The 19938-nt window shown below is 41.7% G+C and overlaps 2 protein-coding genes and 1 long non-coding RNA gene across 7 annotated transcripts in view; 1 reads left to right on the forward strand and 2 right to left on the reverse strand.

The window, feature by feature from the left end:
• The window catches only part of camsap2b (calmodulin regulated spectrin-associated protein family, member 2b), a 62587-nt gene extending 54597 nt beyond the window's left edge, over positions 1-7990 (reverse strand). For 3 of the 4 annotated variants that reach the window (XM_077556370.1, XM_077556367.1, XM_077556368.1), the window contains exon 1: positions 7438-7989. In XM_077556370.1, coding sequence (XP_077412496.1) covers positions 7438-7576 — 139 coding nt within the window. In that variant the 5' untranslated portion in view covers positions 7577-7989. Of the gene's footprint in view, positions 1-7437 lie in introns of all 4 variants that reach the window. The other variant, XM_077556366.1, reaches the window with a different exon arrangement.
• A 445-nt stretch (positions 7991-8435) lies between these two features.
• On the forward strand, positions 8436-19842 carry LOC144043128 (uncharacterized). Of its 2 annotated transcripts, none has more exons than XR_013291042.1 (4): positions 8436-8758; positions 8894-9092; positions 11337-11951; positions 19705-19842. It is a non-coding gene; the product is annotated as an uncharacterized LOC144043128 (long non-coding RNA). The 2 variants fall into 2 exon arrangements; XR_013291043.1 differs by having other exon boundaries at positions 8436-8654.
• Positions 10880-13863, reverse strand: ticam1 (TIR domain containing adaptor molecule 1). Its single transcript, XM_077556371.1, has 2 exons — positions 12926-13863; positions 10880-12805 (listed from the first exon to the last, which is right to left on the reverse strand). The coding sequence occupies exon 2, from the start codon at positions 12687-12689 to the stop codon at positions 11022-11024; it is 1668 nt and encodes a 555-aa protein (XP_077412497.1). The 5' UTR covers positions 12690-12805; positions 12926-13863; the 3' UTR covers positions 10880-11021.
• Positions 19843-19938: the final 96 nt, after the last annotated feature.

Here is a 19938-nt window from a genome sequence, read left to right on the forward strand (position 1 = left end):
TAATAATCTTTTCTTTGAAAAAAAAAAATAATAATAATTTTAAATATATATATTTTTTTATAACATTTTTTTAAGAAAAGAAAAGGCATCAGGCGATTTACAATTTGTAATCGTAATTAATCGCATGACTTCACTAGTTAACTCCCGATTAATCACAAATGTTCTATCTGTTCGAATACAATAAAAACATTCTAGGTTTTCAAAACTCTTGTTAACAAAAGTGGGAAAAATGTTAAACTAATAGAAATAGATCAAATGAATTTTTGACGTCTATAGCCGTCAATGGCAGCGAATGAGTTAATAAGTCTGACAACCTCACTGAATTAAATCAAAGTCAATTAGCCAGTTTGCAACAGAGTTCTCGACGAAAGAGTCAGCCTTTGGGGAGACAAAATGTTACAACTAAGCCTTCACAATGTTCTTTTGCGTGCAACTGGGTGGTGGCGTTTACTCTACAAAACAAAACATACATTTGAAAACATTTTTTGTTGCTATAAAAGAAATCACGAGAAAATCTGCCTGGGCTAGTGGGAAAATATGTTTTGTGTTGGTCATCAAAGAGGAAAAAGACGGGAAGTAACTGCAACAGGAAGTCCAGGAACGTAGATGACCGCTGCCTGGGACACCCCCGGGACACAGCTCAGCAATGTTTATCTGCTAACATCGCAACTACACTTGGTGGAAAAATCAAGTGAGAAAGCACACCGGTCCAAAATACGACAGTCCAGTCCATGTTCTTGGTCAAATGGATATCATCTATTTGTTCTATTTGTTGATGGTTTTACACAAGCCTGTAAAATGTAAAACTCTTGTACCCGATGTCCCTTTTCTGTGCTTTGATGATAAAAGAGAATAACATCGCTGGCAATCTGGAAAGTGAGCGTCGGCAACGCCGGTGACATCAACAGCCGGACAGTCCCGGGTCATTGCGGGGTCTGTTACCATTAACACCAATGACGACTACTAGTTACGACTACCCCGAAGCGCCAAGCATAACCATCATAAATCAAAAACGACTTGAATAGCTTCTATAAAACATAAAGAAAAAGAACGCGAGGCAAGCCTCCGTCGCGTTCCAAAAGGGACGATCAAAATGCTTGGATGCGTCTGGTGAATGACGAGAGCACGGCGTGGGGGGAGGGTGACTCTCTCGTTCCATGTTGTTTCTTTAGGAACGCTACGAGGCTTAACTTGGTTTCTTTATTGGCGTTTCACATTGCCGGGCAGAGAGCCTGCCGCCATTCTAAGTCACTACGCACCGAATGCGTTGCGACGTAAATAACAATGGCGGCGTACGTATTTCTACCAAAATGTATTAAACTCATAGTTATGTTAGTAACAACCAAATAAATCATATCGAACAAACTTGTCGTGACAGTCGGTTTTCCTTTTAAACGACTACCGACCACTTGGCAATGTGCATCACTGCCACCTACTGGACTGCAGTGGAACTGCAACCATGGACGGAAAGGAAAAAATATAGAACCGCGCCACAATACGATATTATCACGATATATGAACTTTACGATACGATAATTATCACAATATTGTGGGGAGGTTGGCAATATAAAAAAGGTCACAATAGTATTTAAAAACTCCTTATATTCTAAAAAAAAAAAAAAAAGAAGCTCATATTAAAAAAAAAAGCACAATATTTTGTATTCATGAGTTTAGTTTGTCCATGAACAATAATCAGATAGGGTTTTATCATTGTACTGGTTAATTTGCTTGTGTAGGTTTATAATAATAATAATAATAATAATAATAATCGGATTCAGGCTGCGTTCACACTGCAGCTCAATTCTAATTTTTTCACAAGTATCTGATTTTTTCATGCAGTGTGAACGGTACAATTCCGAGGAGGTTGAGGAATGTCCCCTCATTTCCCCCAAATTCCAACCTCGCTACTTCTGGCGACATGAGATAAAAAAAAAAATAAGTCAGAGGGATTTCTGTTGTTGTCTGTAAACAGCACGTTCAAAAACTGCCGCACGAGAAAGCCGATGGCAGCAGCCAACCAGGAGCGAGCGTGAAAACAGTCTACCAATCAGAAGCGCGGGCGTTCGCACAGCTGAATTTTCCATAACGTATGCAGACAAGACATATGAATCGAACTCCTCCCACGTCCGCGAAACGAGTCCGCCAGTCCACCAATCAGTAACTGGCGTTGGGACAGCTAAATTTGCATATGACACTGATAAAAGTCACGACGACCCAGGACACGCTGGAGAGACTACGTCTCTCGGCTGTCCTGGGAACGCCTTGGGGTCCCGTCGGATGAGCTGGCTGAAGTGGCTGGGGAGAGGGAAGTCTGGGCTTCCCTGCTAAAGCTGCTGCCCCCGCGACCCGACCCCGGATAAGCGGAAGAAGACGGACGGACGGACACTGATAAAAGTCGCTTGCCTCAGCGGCTTGGCTGGCGGTAAAACCTTGCGAGTCGGGACAATATTTAACACCGCAACGTGACGTCGTTGTTTTGGGGCGCGTTACGTTCACATTCGATGTTGCGTTTGTTTTTGTAATGGGAACGGCACATAAAAAGATCGGATTCAACCAAAAATCTGAATTTTTGTGCAGTGTGAACGTAGCCTCATATCGCGCTTTTTTTTAGACACTCAAAGACGCTTTACAATGGAACGGATTGGACATTATTCACGCACTCACACATTGACACTGTGGTGGCGCTAAGCTACTTGAGTAGCCACAGCTACAGAAGCGTGGCTGCCAGTGTGCGCCTACGGCCCCTCCCACCGCCACCAAACATTCGCACCTTCCATACACCAGCGTGAGTAGCAACGTGTTGTGAAGTGCCTTGCCCAAGGACACATGACTTGGGGAGGGCGGGGATCGAACAGCTGACCTTCTGGTTACTGAACAACCGCCTACACCCTGAGCCACGGCCGCCATAATGGTTTCTGTAGAGCAAAAAATACAAATACTGTACAAATAAACGAGCAATTGCGTGTAAATGTTTCGTTGATGCAGTGCTGTTTAGCTGAGGTCGTACTTGTATACATTAACCTCAATGTGCAGTATGCAGAAACATTTAATAATGGTGCACTTGCTAATGTGAATTGGGTCCATTTGTGGAGGAATTCAAATGTGTTACGTTCAATTTCATCCGGCCAAAACATGCCTAATTAAAATTAAAGCACACTAATAAACTAACCGCCAGAAGGTGCTCGAACTGCGAAAATGGAAAACAACCTGGCCTTTAACAGCTGTACTTTTAATATCGGAACATGAAGACGAAGATACTGTGGCAATTTCAATGTTGCGATATCACGATATCGTTATATCCGTAGACGGCGTAAGGCATGGAGAAGGGATGACGAGTTAAAGGAACCATGAGTGAGAGCGGTACTAAAAAAAAAAAAAGTATTTTTTGTGATGTAGAGGGGCCCAAAGTGAGATTTTCGTTTTGATTAGCAGACAAGCGTGCAAACAGGTAGTTTGTCTTGAAGAAATCCACCACGAGTTTCGGCAGATATCTTCGCTCTACTTAGAGTAGCTGCGCTTGTTCATATTCATGAAATGGACTCAAATGAGTTACCTGCTTTTATTGCTATTACTGGTAGTTGCTTTTTTTCTGTATTTGATTTTTGAATGTTTGAAGACAGTCTTCTCTCCACAAACATCACTTATTCCAATCTAGGCCGCGCAGCCTCTCGGTTATGGCTATGAATTGGGCCACAGTTCTTGGCAAAGCCCAAAGCGGAAAGTATGTCACCAGAGGGACAAGTGTGGGGGGGGGGGGGGGGGCAAAAGGAGAATTTGAAAGAGCAACAGTATGGTGTTCTCACAAGTTGCCTTCCCTGTCTAGCTTACGCCTCCCGCCATCAGGTCACGGCCGCTGGTGGTTCGAAAGGATTCACGTGTGGCTTGCTTTAACACACCGTTTGGTCAGTTTTCTCAGGAACAGTTCAAGTGGACACACAAGCTGTTTAAAGACTCCACGAGCTGTTGTAGTTTCACAATTGATCAGCGTTGACATCCATGAGGATAAAAAAAAAAAAAACATCACAACTCCACATCAAGTCATAAGTCCAAGTGACTTGGCGGGTTACTTTCAATACGAGTGGCCAGAAAAGCTAAAGGCTGTGACACGTGCAGGGACGGGTCCCGATGGAAGTTGACTGCCAACTATTTAGACTGTTGGATAATCCGACAGACCTCTCTTTGACTGCCAAAAACGTTAAATAACGTTTAGTAAAATCCTATGGAGGAGTGCCAAAGACGTTAAAAGACGTTTGTATCAAAACAGAGGTGAAACTAACCATTTTCTATTGTTGATTACTGAAAAACGGAATAAGGTAGAAACAAACTTTTTTTTTCTGATGAAAGATGAGAGTCCAATCTTTCATTTGGTAGTATGTGTGTTTCCATAGTCAAAACACAAAATTTTCTGTGGACCTTGAAAGATCAGTCAAAATGCTTAAATCGGCTGGCACTGGCGACATCCCGTTTCTGAAAACGTCTGGCAGTCAAAGAGTTAAAAATTGGGCCCAACCGATATGGATTTTTTTTTTAGGCCGATGCCGATATTTGTCAGAAAAAAATACTGATTACAGAGTAATTGGACGGTTAAAAAATATATATATAATAAATAAATAAATAAATAAATAATAATAATAAAAATATATATATATATATATATATATATATATATATATATATATAATTAGGGGTGTTAGGTAAAATCGATTCGGCAATATTTCGCGATATTACAACACGCAATTCTCGAATCGATTTTTAAACATCAATTTTTTATGGGAATATTCAACAAAACGTCTTACTTATGGTTAAAATTCACGCATTAAGCATGGAAGAATGTTATATTAATGGATTATTAAGCCTTAATATTTTATTTCAGTGCTGTTCAAAGATGAAACAGACTGCAACCTGTTTGCTAAATGCAGTGGGCTCACAGTCATAAGCCTGAATTTTCTGATAAATAAATACATTTTCATACAAATTTTACAGTGCACATGTACAAGTTCACTGATTAGTATTTTCCAAATTAAAGTAAAAAAAAAAAAAATCGCAATAATCAATTTATAGATTCGTATCGGGATCAATCGGCATCGAATCGAATCGTGACCTATGAATCGTGATACGAATTGAATCGCCAGGTACGAGGCAATTCACACCCCTATATATAATGCACCCCCCGATGCATTTCAATGGGTGTGAATTATACGCGGATTTTCACTACAGTATTGGCGGATCAGTCTGCTACTACTCCTCCTTGCGATTGGAAGGTGTCGACTGAAAATAAATTGTTGTTGTTGTTGTTGTTTTTAAACTTTCATTTTCGGTCTCCATTTTTTTTTTCAAGTGAAAAGGGCCCTCTTGGATAAAAAGGACCATTCAATGAAGGCTCATAACTGTTGAACCAAAACCAACATTATGAACTCATTTTGTAAATTTTTTCACAAAAATCAGCTCACTCAAAATGCATTTAATTTCAAATCTGCAAAAAAATAATATTATGCCTACTCACTAAGACATTACTGCCATCTAGTGGTGAATGGTGATATTACTAATCAAAACTACAGTCAACAAACGATTTTTTTCTTTCTTTTTTTTATCAATATATTCATTTTCCATATTTTTGATTATCCTGGATTTTTATCCCCAATTCCTGCAGTTTTTCATAGGAATATTTGGAGTTTGCATCTGGCCAATTATTTTGGCCGATGTTTGAAGGGCCATAATCCACCGATATCGGCCGGCTAATTAATCGGTCTGGTCCTAATGAAAAGTCCTATTAAAAGTCAAAACTCTAAAGACTTCCTTGTTTATGGACTCTCTGAATTGAGAGGATTTTAAAGCTGCATCAATAACTTTTTATTAGTGGAATTAAGTGTTAACACAACGAACATTATATCTGTGACTTTTGCACTATTTTTACACGCCTGGGAAATGTAGCTTTGGACATCTATCTACGGCTACGATGTATAGTGACAGGCTGCCGGCACAACAATTAAGATGGCATAAGGGTCAATTAACATGTGCATTTACCCGTTGCCGTTTATACAACAACAACACAATAGCTTGGTTTAACTAAGAAAGTCCACAAGAGTATCATTATATTGGCGTACATATAAATTAGTTTGGTGGTGTGCAGTGGGATTTTTCTCACCTAAAATATGTGCCTTGGCTTAATAATGGCACTGATCTAAGTAATCATGGATAATAACAATGACAGTTGACACGTTTTTTTTTTTGCTCCATTGGGAAAATAATATTATAACAGTTGACTTCTGAGTATATAGCCAAAAATACACAAATGATGTCTCATGATGTGGAAAATGATGAGCCATGTTTTGCATACAGTCCAACGGGAGACTTGAGGGAAAACATGTACTGTATTCATAACTTGTCTGACATTAATAAATGGATGATTAATCCTCAATCAGTGTTTCGGAGAAAAAGGAAAGTTGAAAATCTCATGCCGGTAGTATTGTGGCACCCTCTGACCTTTGTATGACTTTTGTTCCTCAACAATTCTCTTTTACGGTTTTGAGATTCCTACAAGTGGCTGCATGTTTCTGTACAAACCTGTGCAAATGTGGCGGAAATACAGACAGTTCTGTGGAGTGTTTCAAACTCCCCCGTGAACACTGTCCCATCAAAATAACTATTACTGTTTCGAGACCCCCCCATAAGCCTTCAAAGATCAACAATTGAATGTTTCTGTGTGAATCTGCGCAAAAGTGGTGGAAACACAGACAGATCTCGGGACTGTTTTCAGCTGCCTCTTGTACACTGCAACCATTGTCCCATAAAAATACACACATTTGTGGTATGTATCGTTTCACCGTTTCAATATTCTGACCATTTCAACCCTTTCCTTGATTTAGCTGGTAAATCTAAAATCCATTTGAGCAGACACCAAATGAGTTCAGTGTCAGTTTGCTATGTGCATTATGTGGGGCCTGACAATTTTTTTGTTTTTATCTTTAAATGCTACATGCAATTGTGCAATGGCGTCACATGTCAATTATTGGTGTTGTTATGGAGAATTTGCGCCCGCTTGTAGATGTGTAAATTGTAGGGTGTGGGTGTTGATTTTGGGGTTGTAAATGTACAGTAAGTTACACTTATAAACACTGAGGAGAAATTGTGTACAAATTAGCAAAAGATGCAGGTATGAAGACAGCCTTAGTCTATAAGACGATGTTATTTTACAGTAGGCCTACGTTGTGGGCTGTGGGGTCTCACACTAGGAACGCTACTGCTCAGTGTAGGCCACACAAACTTTTCAGCACTCTTGAAATATGTTCATTCATACGAGTAACAAAATGACCAACGTTATTCTCCACGTCATATGTCAAAACGGTCCAATTTGACCAGAACAACAATGTCAGGGTCAAAAGAGTTTGCAGTAATTCCACCACGGATGGGAAAATATGATGGGGGGGCGCCACCTACCCGAGCCAAACGCCTTGGCCACCAACCACGTCAGGCTGGAGGAGATCTTCGCCCTGGTGAAGTCATAGTGCTCGAAGCTCCTTATGGCGGGGACGATGAAGGTCCGCCTAACGCCGCCGTCGTGCGCCGCATCTCCCATCGTCTCTGCTCCACTGCGGCAGGTTCGAGGAGGAGGAAGCGAAGCCAGTCAGGCGCAGGAATTCCTCCCGACGGGTGACATCGCGTCCGTTGGAACTCAAACGCAGCTTGGGAAAATGAGAGCTTTCGGACGGTTGGAGGATGACGATTCCAAACTCACATCACGATCACGTCCTTCCTTGTGCTGTAGTTGGGTGGATTTCTCCCCAGTCCCGGGAGCTCAACCACATCCATGGAGATAACGGAGATAACAGGCGCTTACAGGAGAAACTTTCATACTAATAGGACGCTCGTGTCCATGTTGCTCCTTTTCTTTTCTGTTCTTGCCTCGCTCCCTCTTTCCTCGTCGAGCCGTCTCTGCGTTTTTCTAACCGAACCGAGCCCAGCAGTGAATGAAGTGAACTGCGCATGCTCGATCCACCCACCCAGTACATCTTAGTCACATTCATCTCGATCATGTATTGTACTGTATTCAAAGTCGTTTGTTAACTCATACCCGCATTTCCTCAAATTCTATTTCAATTGTAAAAATATCAATATATGAAGTACAGCACATATTGTTCTTCTTGTCACTTGTTAAATTAAAGGAATTTATCAAATCAATTGGGACAATCTTTAAGCTCTCTGTCGCCCCCATTGGAAATTTCGCTGGTGGTTTTAAAAATACATATTTTGTGTCATAGCGAGTGAGGTAAAACTTAAAATCTGTAAATTATTTTTAATATTTGTAATTCTAATTTTCTATTCCTTACACGATGTGGTGATAACTCCCTATTGGAGTATATAGCAGGATGCAGGAGCCAAGTAATTCCAAAAGATGGCAGTAAAGAGCCATAAAACGCCGTCGATTGAGGCTAAGCGGAAGTTAACAACGGCACGCTACTAAACAAGTAACTCGTTTCACGTTTATTCCTTCTTAATTGTGCCCCTAAAAAAAAATATCGAAAATAAAGCTGAAAAGTACAAAATAAGTTCTGTATTTCTGCAAGCTTCAAAGCATGAACATTCGCTCTCTGGTTACAAACGAAGGGAACCGGAAGTTAACTCTGCCGTGTAGTCCCAGCATATATTAATGAAAGGTACAGTAAATTGTTACACTTTAAGCATTAATTGTGGTGCAGTAAGACCTTGCTGCTAACTTGTGTCAATGAATGGACGCTGCTTGTCTCACAAAATCCCTCATGTAAGTCCTTTTGGTGAATGCATTGTATAAAAAGTTGTTAAGCTTATCACCCTAGTTGTGAAAAGAGCGTATATGACCTAAAAATGTGGTCGTTGTTACCTAACCATGTATGTTTGTGTCCTCTCTCTCCTGCAGACGCCAACGACAGTTGCTGGTTGGATAAAAGAGGTGTTCTACTTGAGCTGACCTCCAAACTTCCAAAATCAAAAAGGAAAATGAAGTACTGTAGCCTATTTTGAACCAATCCTGATGGACATAAGATTCAGTGGGTGGAGCAAGCGGGTATCTTTTTGGAGTGACACTGGGCTATTTGCTAGGATATAGGGATTTTTAGGTGAGGACATTGTTTAGTCTGCCGGAAATAATAATAGTAATAATAAGCTGGTTTCTCAATTTCCCATTGACATTAAAGTGTGAAGATCATACACATATCACAGCAGACAGCAACTTAAGCAGGATACAGAGTAGAGACATATCCATTTTTAATATTTTAATTTTTTTTTTTTTTAAATGTGAAAGCCTCCACACATGACGAGGAAAGTGTCAGCATGTGTGTGCTGCTTACTATGATAATGACGCCGACAATCACCAGTCCCCAGGCACGCCCTACGCAGTCACACCCACACCAGAAGTTTGTCCTAATATTGAGACTGACCTGACTTTTGAGAAATACAAATATGAAAGAATCCTAGTAGAAGAAGCAAACTTGTGGTACTAAACTGTGGTTACAAACTTCTCCGTATCACTTTTTTTTTTCGTGGCGATTGACATGTTAGACATGTTATAAAACAATCAGCACAACCGGTTGCTCTTCTGTTTATGTCCACTAACAGTGAACTCTGTCTTAACCACACTTAAGGATTTGCGATCGTAAATATTGAACACGTTTTAATTTCCGCTTCTCAAACCTCAGCTGTTTTCCAAATCTGTTAACGAAAGAAAAACCCACAGCGGTCACAGAAATACCAAAAAAGTAATGACAAGGAAAGAAAGAAATGACAAATTAAAAAAAGCAAACTCATGAAACAGGCCTGGACAAAAATGATGGTATTACTAGAAAAGATTGAAAATAATTTGGCCATAGAGAAATCTTAAAAATCTGTAATCAGTCAGGCTATTTCGTATACTGATTGGTGAAATGATGCATACTACACTAAACATGAACCTAAGTAAGTGAAGGAAAGACTTGTCTCGGGAGATTTAAAAATCACATGAAAGGTGAAATGTGACTACAGTTGCATATATTGTTGAGAAATTTCAGATCCACAAGAATGTAGCCAACCTCCCTGGACGTAGCTGCGGGAGGAAAATTGATGACGATGAAATCCAAACACTGTCAAGGTATTCTAGAGAGAAATATGCTGCCCAATATGAGGAAGTTTGGTCTTGCAACAGGATAATGACGAAAGGCTAAGAGCAAACCATCGGACTATTCCGTCAATTTGTTATTTTCATGATTTTTTAAAAATATTTTTACTTTTGTCAGATTCAAGTCATTTCTGTAACCACTGTGGGGTTTTCTTTCAATTACTGACGTGTGCCAATAATTTTGTCTGTGTATATTCTTATTCGACACATAATAAACACTTTTCTATAATCATCATGGTCATGGCTAATCCCGGCTGAATGAAAGTTCACAGAACAAAGTCTTCAAATAACCTAAGATGCTTTTAGAATTTGGAAAGAAGACATTCAAACATGGGAAGAATATGCAAATTACACACAGAAAAGCTGGGGATGAGATTTGAACCCCCAACCTTCAACTAGTAAGAAGTCTAAAACAGAGGTCCCCAACCCTGGTCCTCAGGGACCGGTATCCAGCCTGTTTTCCATGCCTCCCACAGCCAACACAGGTGATTCATATCATCAGCTAATCAGCCATCTCTGGAGAAGGCTGATAACGATCTCCACCTGTGTTGGCTGTGGGAGACATGGAAAACAGGCTGGATACCGGTCCCTGAGGATCAGGGTTTGAGGACCACTGGTCTAAAAGACAGGACTGTGAATCATACTTTGGCCAGTAGATGGTAGTCTTTGGCTAACCATTTATCCAGCCCTCTCCATGTGGTGACAATTCATTTGACTCCATTTCCTAGACAGTTTTATTGATCCCCCCCCCACCCCCACCCCTTTATGAACAGCTTGAAACACAACGATTCACAGGATGGTAATCATACCCAAGAGCATTTAAAAAAAAATTGTGTTTAAAAAAACGGATAATGTCATTGCAAATACGATCATTTCAACCCAGATAATCTTCCATTTATTTCCTTTCTTCTCTAACAATTGGATCTTTCTCCGCCGCGCCGCGATGATCCACGGCCATTTGCGAGTCATTGCCGATCATAACATAGCTAGCGTTTTCAATATGAATGTTTGGATGCCGCTGCAAAACCGACGGTGCACTGGAAAAGTCCCGGAAGTTGAGATTTTCCAGCATGTGTGCCGCTTCGCACCCTTGGGGCAGCTTCCTTTGATGTGTTCTCTGCTCTTCTGACCAAATGCTCCTCTGCCGATGAATTTTTGCTGGCGATAAAGCCTGCTTAATTTTGCTCTCAAATCTTCTGTTCTCCTCAAGCGGAACGATGGTCCTCAGCACGATGGGAATGCGGTGCCGGGGCATGTGGTTCACCTTGGGCAGCAAAGGTATGACAGTGTTGTACTTGTGTTGCTTGTTGATGGAGTTGACCAGGGCCGAGTTTGTCTCCACCTCCAACATTCGTGTGTTGAAGTTCTGAGTGAGAAGCAGGAGAGTAAAAGCGGAGTTGTTGATGGCGTCCTCAATGCACCTTAGGGTGCTCTTACCAGGTACGGCAAAGTCGTCGGAGAAAGTTGCGCCTTTGCTACCGATAACCGTCTCCAGTTTTTCCTTCATGCTCTCTGCTACTTCGCCATCTTCCGGAGCATGTAGGATGACAAAGGAATAAAATATCACCTCGTCCTCCTCTTCTACACATTGATTTAAACGTGCCTCGAGTGAGACCGATCTTTTGGGAGGAACATGGTTTGTTGAAAACGGCAGGGAGGGTTTCGATCCCGCGGTCGGCGTGGTGCTTGGGTGACAAGGTTGTTTCATGTCGACGCCGCCATCTTGATGCTTCCCACGCTCTGTTCTAGATGCCGCGTCCATCTTTGACTCTTCCGGTCCAGGAGCTTCACCACCGGATGTCGGCTGCGATTCCACAGATGAAAGGTGAGATTGCTCAGGTGAATTACTGTCATTTCGGCTGGCAAAAGGGCTTTGTTGTGGGGTTGCTTTATCCTCCTCATACGGGATTGTTGGGGGAAGGCTGATCTCCAGATGTGTGGGATATGATAGCTCAGATTGAATTGACTGCAGCGCGCTGGGAAGACTTCGAATCTGTGTTGTGACGTCTTGAACCTGGCTGTTCGGGGTGTCGTTGCGGAAGTCCGATTCGAGGTCCTCGGAGGAACACAGCCACACTGCTAGCTGAGGCCCGCACACATCTTTAGCTTCCTCCTTGAGTTGATCGTAGAACAGATGCCCATTATCGTCTGTGTCTTTACCGCTGCCGGAGAGGGCCCGCTTGTATGCCTGATTCCTTAAAAGTTGATCGCACAGTCTGTGGTCAGACAGAATTTTAAAAACACGAGCCAAAGCTGCTAAAGATTCTCCCGTTAAATCCCGAGGTTTACCACAGTGCTCTGCAAAGTCTTCTAATTTGCACCCACTCTTATTCCATATTTCAGCCAGAAGCTTGGCGAGGTCGTTGTCCCCCGACATGTACAGTTTGTCCAGGGCTTTCTCCTCTTTACGGAGAATAATCAGACACAAGGCGTGTATGATATTATCTTCTGGAGACTCCCCGAGCTGGAATGTCAAGCTCAGCACTTGCTCCGGCGGGACACTGGTTAGAATGTCGTAGACATCGCTAAGGCCTGTCCCTTCACATTGTTCCTCTTGACTCATTTTGAGTTTGTGGCGGTTTTCTCAATGTTTAGCACAGGAAAATGCAATCCTCCAACATGATGAGCTTCCGTGTTTGGTCTTGACTTTTGTGCACACTTTCCATAGAAGGCTTGTCCCTTAAAGGAGGAGATTGAGATTAAAAATCGAGCCTGCTGCGAAGATCGGGAAATTGTTTGTGCAGGGAGATCATTTTTCCCAGCCATAAAATAAACAGTCGCCTGTTGATAGATACTCACGGACATGGAGTTGTTGAAGCCAAGATAGGGACTTTGGCCTGTGTTTCCAGCTCAAAGCAGGAAGTCACCCAGATTTTCTTAACTTTGCTTCGATAAGACAGCCTCCCTTTTCTGCACTGTAACTTGTTGATTCTTGTTGGAAATCAAGATATCTCTGTATGAGGTGGGAGTTTGATTGCTAAGCTATGAGTTCGATTTAGCCACACTGGTGAACCTGTCGTGTACTAGTCAGTCTAATGATGTCATAAATGACAGGTACGGCAGCTGAGGATGGACAAAAGACCAAAACAGGAAGTAGTCTGCTGCATTTGCCTGCTTACTGTACCTCTCCTAAGATGATCTCTCTTAACGTACTCTCAACTTTTCAAACATGGCTGCCTTTTGCTCCTTTGCGTACAATAGGCTCAGCAGAGGAATTCTGTCTCGACTCCCCGCTCGGCTGAGAGGCGAGTGTATTTTTATCCGCGGAGGAAACCTCCAAGCCTGTATTTACCGGGGGTGGGGTCACACTAGGCAGAGTGCAAACCAACATCAGGTCCCTCAGCACAGCGCAGACAGAGAGCCTCTCTGTTCTCGCTGCAGTCTGATATGTTTGCCGTGTGACCACTTCTGAGACGTTGCCGTCATTCTATAGGAGCAGCGGTTTCCAGGCCTCCCATAAATACAGCAAATTGTGGCGTTGCTATATATGTTCTTAGAATACAGTATCACTATTCAGTGGAGCTATAAAGCTGTGCCTCCCAAGGCAATCGCATAGCCACGCCGCGACAACACCCGTACAGTACTGTGTATGCCCTTCGATATGCACACGCGTTCATTTCTGACAGTGTTGCCGCAAAATTTGGGATCATCGTCTCTACTTGCGTAACAGAGTGCCAAACGTCCATCTTTATTGAGGTCAGTCGTTTTTAACGAGAGACACGCTCTCCCCCAGCAGCTGCGTTAGTCACCCTGGCAGTGCATTCGGGTTCACCTCCAAGCAAAACTTTGTCAGTTTTGCAAACCACAACGTTGAGCAGAGTCCTTTTCATTGGGCGGATGGTGAGCAATACATTCTGACCTTCACTTGTTTTCTCCTTTTTATTTTAAAAGTGCTACAATAAGATAGGTGCCTCTTTTTCCGAATGTGGGCGTACTCGGCCTCCAATAACAATGTTAAACAATCAAATTCTAAATCAATGTTATTGTGGACTGCGCTAAAATAGTCAACCAAACCAACGTTTCACAATGGACCATTTACTTTTGGCAACCTGGGAGCATCGCGCAACTCGTAAAAACAAATCAAGGCTCCGAGGAACGGCATAAAAACCCAAATGAAATTGGACCCACGGATGTTCATGATACTGTATATACAAATAATGAATTGCATACGTTTTTTGATGAATTTACAACAGGCCTTGGAGGGCTGAAAAAGGTCGCCGGTAGGAAAAATGTTCTCGAAACATGAGACAAATTGTCATTATGATGAGCCATTTGACCGACAACTAACCCTGTGCAGGCAAAGTGTTACGCAACATTCCCATCAGCCATACAGTGCAGGCACACAGCAAAATCGCCAGTGTTAGATTAACACTGAGAGTGTTAAATCTAACACTAGAAAAGTCTTTATATGTGTCCACACCAATGAGTGTAAATCTGACAGTGTTACTTTTTTCACACTTAACCAGTGTTACTCCAACACTGTACTGGTAAACAGTAGTGTTGAAAGTACTTTACACTAGTGTCAGTGTTAAAAATGAACTAAAACTCCATTTTACTTTGGTAAATGGTACTTCATAAATCCGATGCATTATTATTCATCCATCCATCCATTTTTTTAACCGCTTGTCCTCACAGGGGTCACGGGGGTCGCTGGAGCCTATCCCAGCTGGCTTCGGGCAGTAGGCGGGGTACACCCTGAAATGGTTGCCAACCAATCGCAGGCATTATTATTATTATTCCGCGGGAATTTTTCTAGTTATTATTATTATTATTATTAACATTCATTTATATAAGCGCTTTTCCCCCTTCTCAAAGCGCTTTACATTTGGACTATTGATCAAGAATACTATACTTTGACATAGTTTTTATACTGGCCTGGGATCGAACCCAGAATGAGGGTGTGGTCAATTTAACACTCAAGGTAGTGCTATTCAGGTTACACACAATATCCACACCAACACTCAAGGAAATTTACTCAGTTGACGGTAGTTGGGTTTCCATCCACCCATTTTATTAGAATTTTCAAAAAAATGCGAAAATAACACTGAATGGAAACGGTAGAAATTTGAAAAAAGGCCCGAAAATCGCAAAAAAACTTTTTACGCTTAGAGTGGGTGGATTTTGAAGCGAAAAAGGGAAAATGCACATTTTGCCTATGGAAACATGTTTTGCGAAATAACCACTGGCATGAACAGATAAACGTCGCACGTTTTGACCGGATATTACATCACACATTCGTTTGTAGTCCCAAAGCAATGTGGGACGATAAAGTAAGGTATGTTTGGGGGGGCACGACGAAACTGAACTCTTTTTGGAATGAATTAAAGAATCGAATGTTAATGCTATTTTAGATGGAAAACAGCAAAGAAACGCTACGGTTGATCAAGAATTACAAAAGAAAACTCATACGATGTCATTGCACGGCGCAGTCGCTTCCTGGTCTTCTTCTTTTAAATTACTGGTGGATCACATGTCTATGGGGTATAGCGCCACCTACAGCGGTGGAGTCCCTTCTCAAGATTTGCAAAAGAAGAACAGGCATAAATCGCATGTCCGTTTTGCGCATTTTCAGTCAATTTGCTTAAAAAAATTCAAAACACTTTGGTGGAAACCTAACTAGTGTAACTTTTTATCCTAACAGTGTTAAAATAACACTGCTTACTGCATATTTGGTCAAACACAGGGAATTTAACACTGACCGATTTGCTGTGTATAAAGAGTCACGGTGTCTTGGCATAATAAAATGAAGAAACATTTTGTTGAACTCAAAACTGTCAAAAAGACCTTGCGACAGGAATTCAGAGCGATTGTACATCTTTAAGATAAGTTCCGATAACGTGCGAAGACTGAGCATGCGTAATACCCATTTGTGCAGGTAGGTGGCGCTATTTCACAGTGAGCACATCGTGTGGCGCAAATGCCTGCGGATGTTGATTTTCGTGTCAGCGCAAGGCTCTCTGCACGTTTGCCAATTTGGCAGGCCGTTCTCCGCCAAATTTGGCGGGCCGTTGTAGCAGCAGGAGTGCCTTGGAGATGTGCCTGTGACAATTTGGTGACAGAAAGTCGATCGAAACCTTACACCTGATCAGACCAGGTCAAAGTGGCCAGCGTAGTTAACTCTTTGACTGCCAAAAACGTTAAATAACGTTTAGTAAAATACTATGGAGTACCAAAGACGTTAAAAGACGTTTGTTTCAAAACAGAGGTGAAACTAACCATTTTCTATTGTTGATTACTGAAAAACGGAATAAGGTAGAAACAAACTTTTTTTTCCTGATGAAAGATGAGAGTCCAATCTTTCATTTGGTAGTATGTGTGTTTCCATAGTCCAAACACATAATTTTCTGTGGACCTTGAAAGATCAGTCAAAATGCTTAAATCAGCTGGCACCCACGGCAATCCTTTTCTGAAAACGTCTGGCAGTCAAAGAGTTAAGATAGGTCGTCTAATGTGACATATTTCGGTCATAATTATGCATCTAAACCTATGAATCATTGTACTATATTTTTTAAATCATCCCACTGGGCCCAGTGACACACTAGGACCCTAGCATGAGTCGCCCCTTTCTCACTATATAAAAACGTAGCCAAACTCAGCTAGCTAGCTTTGCTAATTCCAAGAAAATGCATCTTAACTGAATGCCACAATTTTCAGAACAGCTTTGTGATGTTATTATTGGGAGTGTCAAAAATTGTGTGTTCATTTTGAGTTGATTTAAAGTTCCTTTAACTCTTTGACTGCCAGACGTTTTCAGAAAAGGGATGCCGTGGGTGCCAGCCGATTTAAGCATTTTTGACTGATCTTTCAAGGTCCACAGAAAATTATGTGTTTGGACTATGGAAACACACATACTACCAAATGAAAGATTGGAGTTTGTTTCTACCTTATTCCTTTTTTCAGTAATCAACAATAGAAAATGGTTAGTTTCACCTCTGTTTTAAAAAAAAACGTCTTTTAACGTCTTTGGCACTCCTCCATAGGATTTTACTAAACGTTATTTAACGTTTTTGGCAGTCAAAGAGTTAATGCCACCAAAAATGTTAACGCACGATTAATGACAGTCCACATCGAAATTCAGCAGTAATAAATTTAATAATGCATATATTTGTGGAGACTGGGGTCAAGTTGGATTTTACAATTTTAAAAATGTGCAGAATTTCACAAGTTACTTCATGTTAAAGACTAGATAGCTCTTAATATGAAAAGAAAAACGCACTGAGCTATCACCAATGACTTACAAATGCAATTACGCCATCTAGTGGCAGAAAAATGACCTCAACACAAATCAGTATCACGCTCGTTTTTTACAGTACAGTACATCTTTTTAATTTTAACAATTTTTTTTTAAATTATTATGATATTCATCAATGACTAAAAGATGCAGCCATATTTCTATTAGTTTACAATTTTTTTCCCACTTTTATGTTAACAAGAGTATGCAAACTTTTTTGTACATTTAGAATAGATATAAAAGTCATGCGACCAATTACGATTAACAATTATAAGTTCTAATTGAAATTCCTAAATATGTATTTTGTGTTATTCAGGCTACAATAATATGTTGGAATGCAAAGCAAAACAAAAAAAGAGAATGTAATTCATTATAATTGTTACTTTTTATGGGTGTTAAAGGTTCAATATGCCCATGCTATAACATAAAATGCACAGATGTGGTGTTTGTGTGCACGATTGTTGGCCGTGGGAGAAAGCCTAAAGGGGGAAGAGACAGAGGGGTCACGTATAAGAGGCTTTGGGGCAGACAAGTGAAAAGGAGGCCCTTTCTTGGACAGAGACCATGGATTAGGATGAAAGACACCGGAGTGGGGGATACTCTCTCTCTCTCGCTTTTTTTTTTTTTTTTTTATCTCCCTCATGCACTTGCTCCATCTATCTCCTCTAATGCAGCATCATAGCCATTTACGATGAGAATTTAAAAAGAGGATGCGAGAAGGAATTGGGTCGACGTGAGGTCAGATAGATATTATAATTGCAAGTATTTGCAGCGCTCAAGAGGAATTCATGTCCAAACAGATCGATCGCCTCTTTAGAATTCACTTTGTTGAGAGGCCATGAATTGCACTGCTCGTTTCCCAGCCGCCGCATTCGTCACACATGCTAAGAGAATTTAACACACCCGCTTCCAGCAGGCGAATAAATATGCTCCATACGCATGTACATGTGAACACATGCAAATACATGCGCTCATTCAGAAGGGCCTCAATTGAAAGGCGGACAAAAACACCTGCCCTTCAACTGCCACTCGTGGAAAAAAAGTTTCTCCAAAATCCTTTAACATTTCACTTTTTTTTTGTTTTGTTTGCCGTTTAGTTGCGAAAACACGCTTTGAATAGCTTTAACATTTTTACGCAACACTGCGCCTTGCTCAGATAAAGGTTATGTACGGGTGAATGCAGCTTCGGGATGCCTCCGTGCATGCAGTCCAAGTCGACTCATGCGTGCGCTGCGAATCAAAGCAAACACAACCGAGGTTAGTTGATGTTGTTGACAACGAGGGCCGGCGGATCTGAGCTAATGTGACAGTTAACTAGCATTAATTCAGGAGCAAAGGTAAATGAAGCGGGCCCGCGGACACGACGCGGGAGCGCGGCGGGGACGGGGAGACGTGTGTACTGTACCACACTGGACTACGCTCGGCTGAGCATGTAGGCCATGCCAACAACAATGCATAATACAGCCGCTGGTGATGGGGGGGATGGATGCGCACACACACGCGCTCGCACGCATGCACAGACATTGATGGTGATGGGGCACGGAGCAGTTTATGCTCTTATCAAGAGACGGCCTTTGATCAGGCTGACAGGAAGAGCACTTGCCCCCCAGAGGAATTAGCCAAGTCTTGCCTTGCAAAAGCACATCCACTCGCACACAGACTATCCGATACATAACTCAATTAATATGCTAAATGTATGACTGAATGCGTGATTTGTTCCACTTCGGCATCCTGTGTAGCATGTCCGAGGGTAGCATGATAACCATAAATGTGCGTGGAGGAAAAAAAAGCATGTAAAATTGTCCTGTTTTAATTGGTTGATAGTTTTCAACAGCATTTTGCCGGTGGACATTTTTCAAGATGCTTTTTAATTTTTTTTTTTAACAATGGATACTTTATATTTACATACATTAGAGCAGAGGTCCCCAACCCTGGTCCTCAGGGACCAGTATCCAGCCTGTGTTCCATGCCTCCCACAGCCAACACAGGTGATTCATATCATCAGCTAATCTGCAATCTCTGGAGAGGGCTGATAACGATCTCCACCTGTGTTGGCTGTGGGAGACATGGAAAACAGGCTGGATACCGGTCCCTGAGGATCAGGGTTGAGGACCACTGCATTAGAGTACAAGTACAGCGGTGCCTTGAGGTACGAGTTTAATACTTTCAAATCATCTTTTCCCATTGAAATTAAGGAAATTGCCATGAATCCGTTCCAACCCCCCAAAAAATGTCATGTGTTGTTTTTTTTTAGAATACAAATGACACTCTATAACAGTGGTCCTCAACCCTGATCCTCAGGGACCGGTATCCAGCCTGTTTTCCATGCCTCCCACAGCCAACACAGGTGGAGATCGTTATCAGCCTTCTCCAGAGATTGCTGATTAGCTGATGATATGAATCACCTGTGTTGGCTGTGGGAGGCATGGAAAACAGGCTGGATACCGGTCCCTGAGGATCAGGGTTGGGGACCTCTGCATTAGAGTACAAGTACAGCGGTGCCTTGAGGTACGAGTTTAATACTTTCAAATCATCTTTTCCCATTGAAATTAAGGAAATTGCCATTAATCCGTTCCAACCC

This window comes from Vanacampus margaritifer, chromosome 2 (genome assembly GCF_051991255.1).
Source record: "Vanacampus margaritifer isolate UIUO_Vmar chromosome 2, RoL_Vmar_1.0, whole genome shotgun sequence".
NCBI lineage: Eukaryota > Metazoa > Chordata > Actinopteri > Syngnathiformes > Syngnathidae > Vanacampus > Vanacampus margaritifer.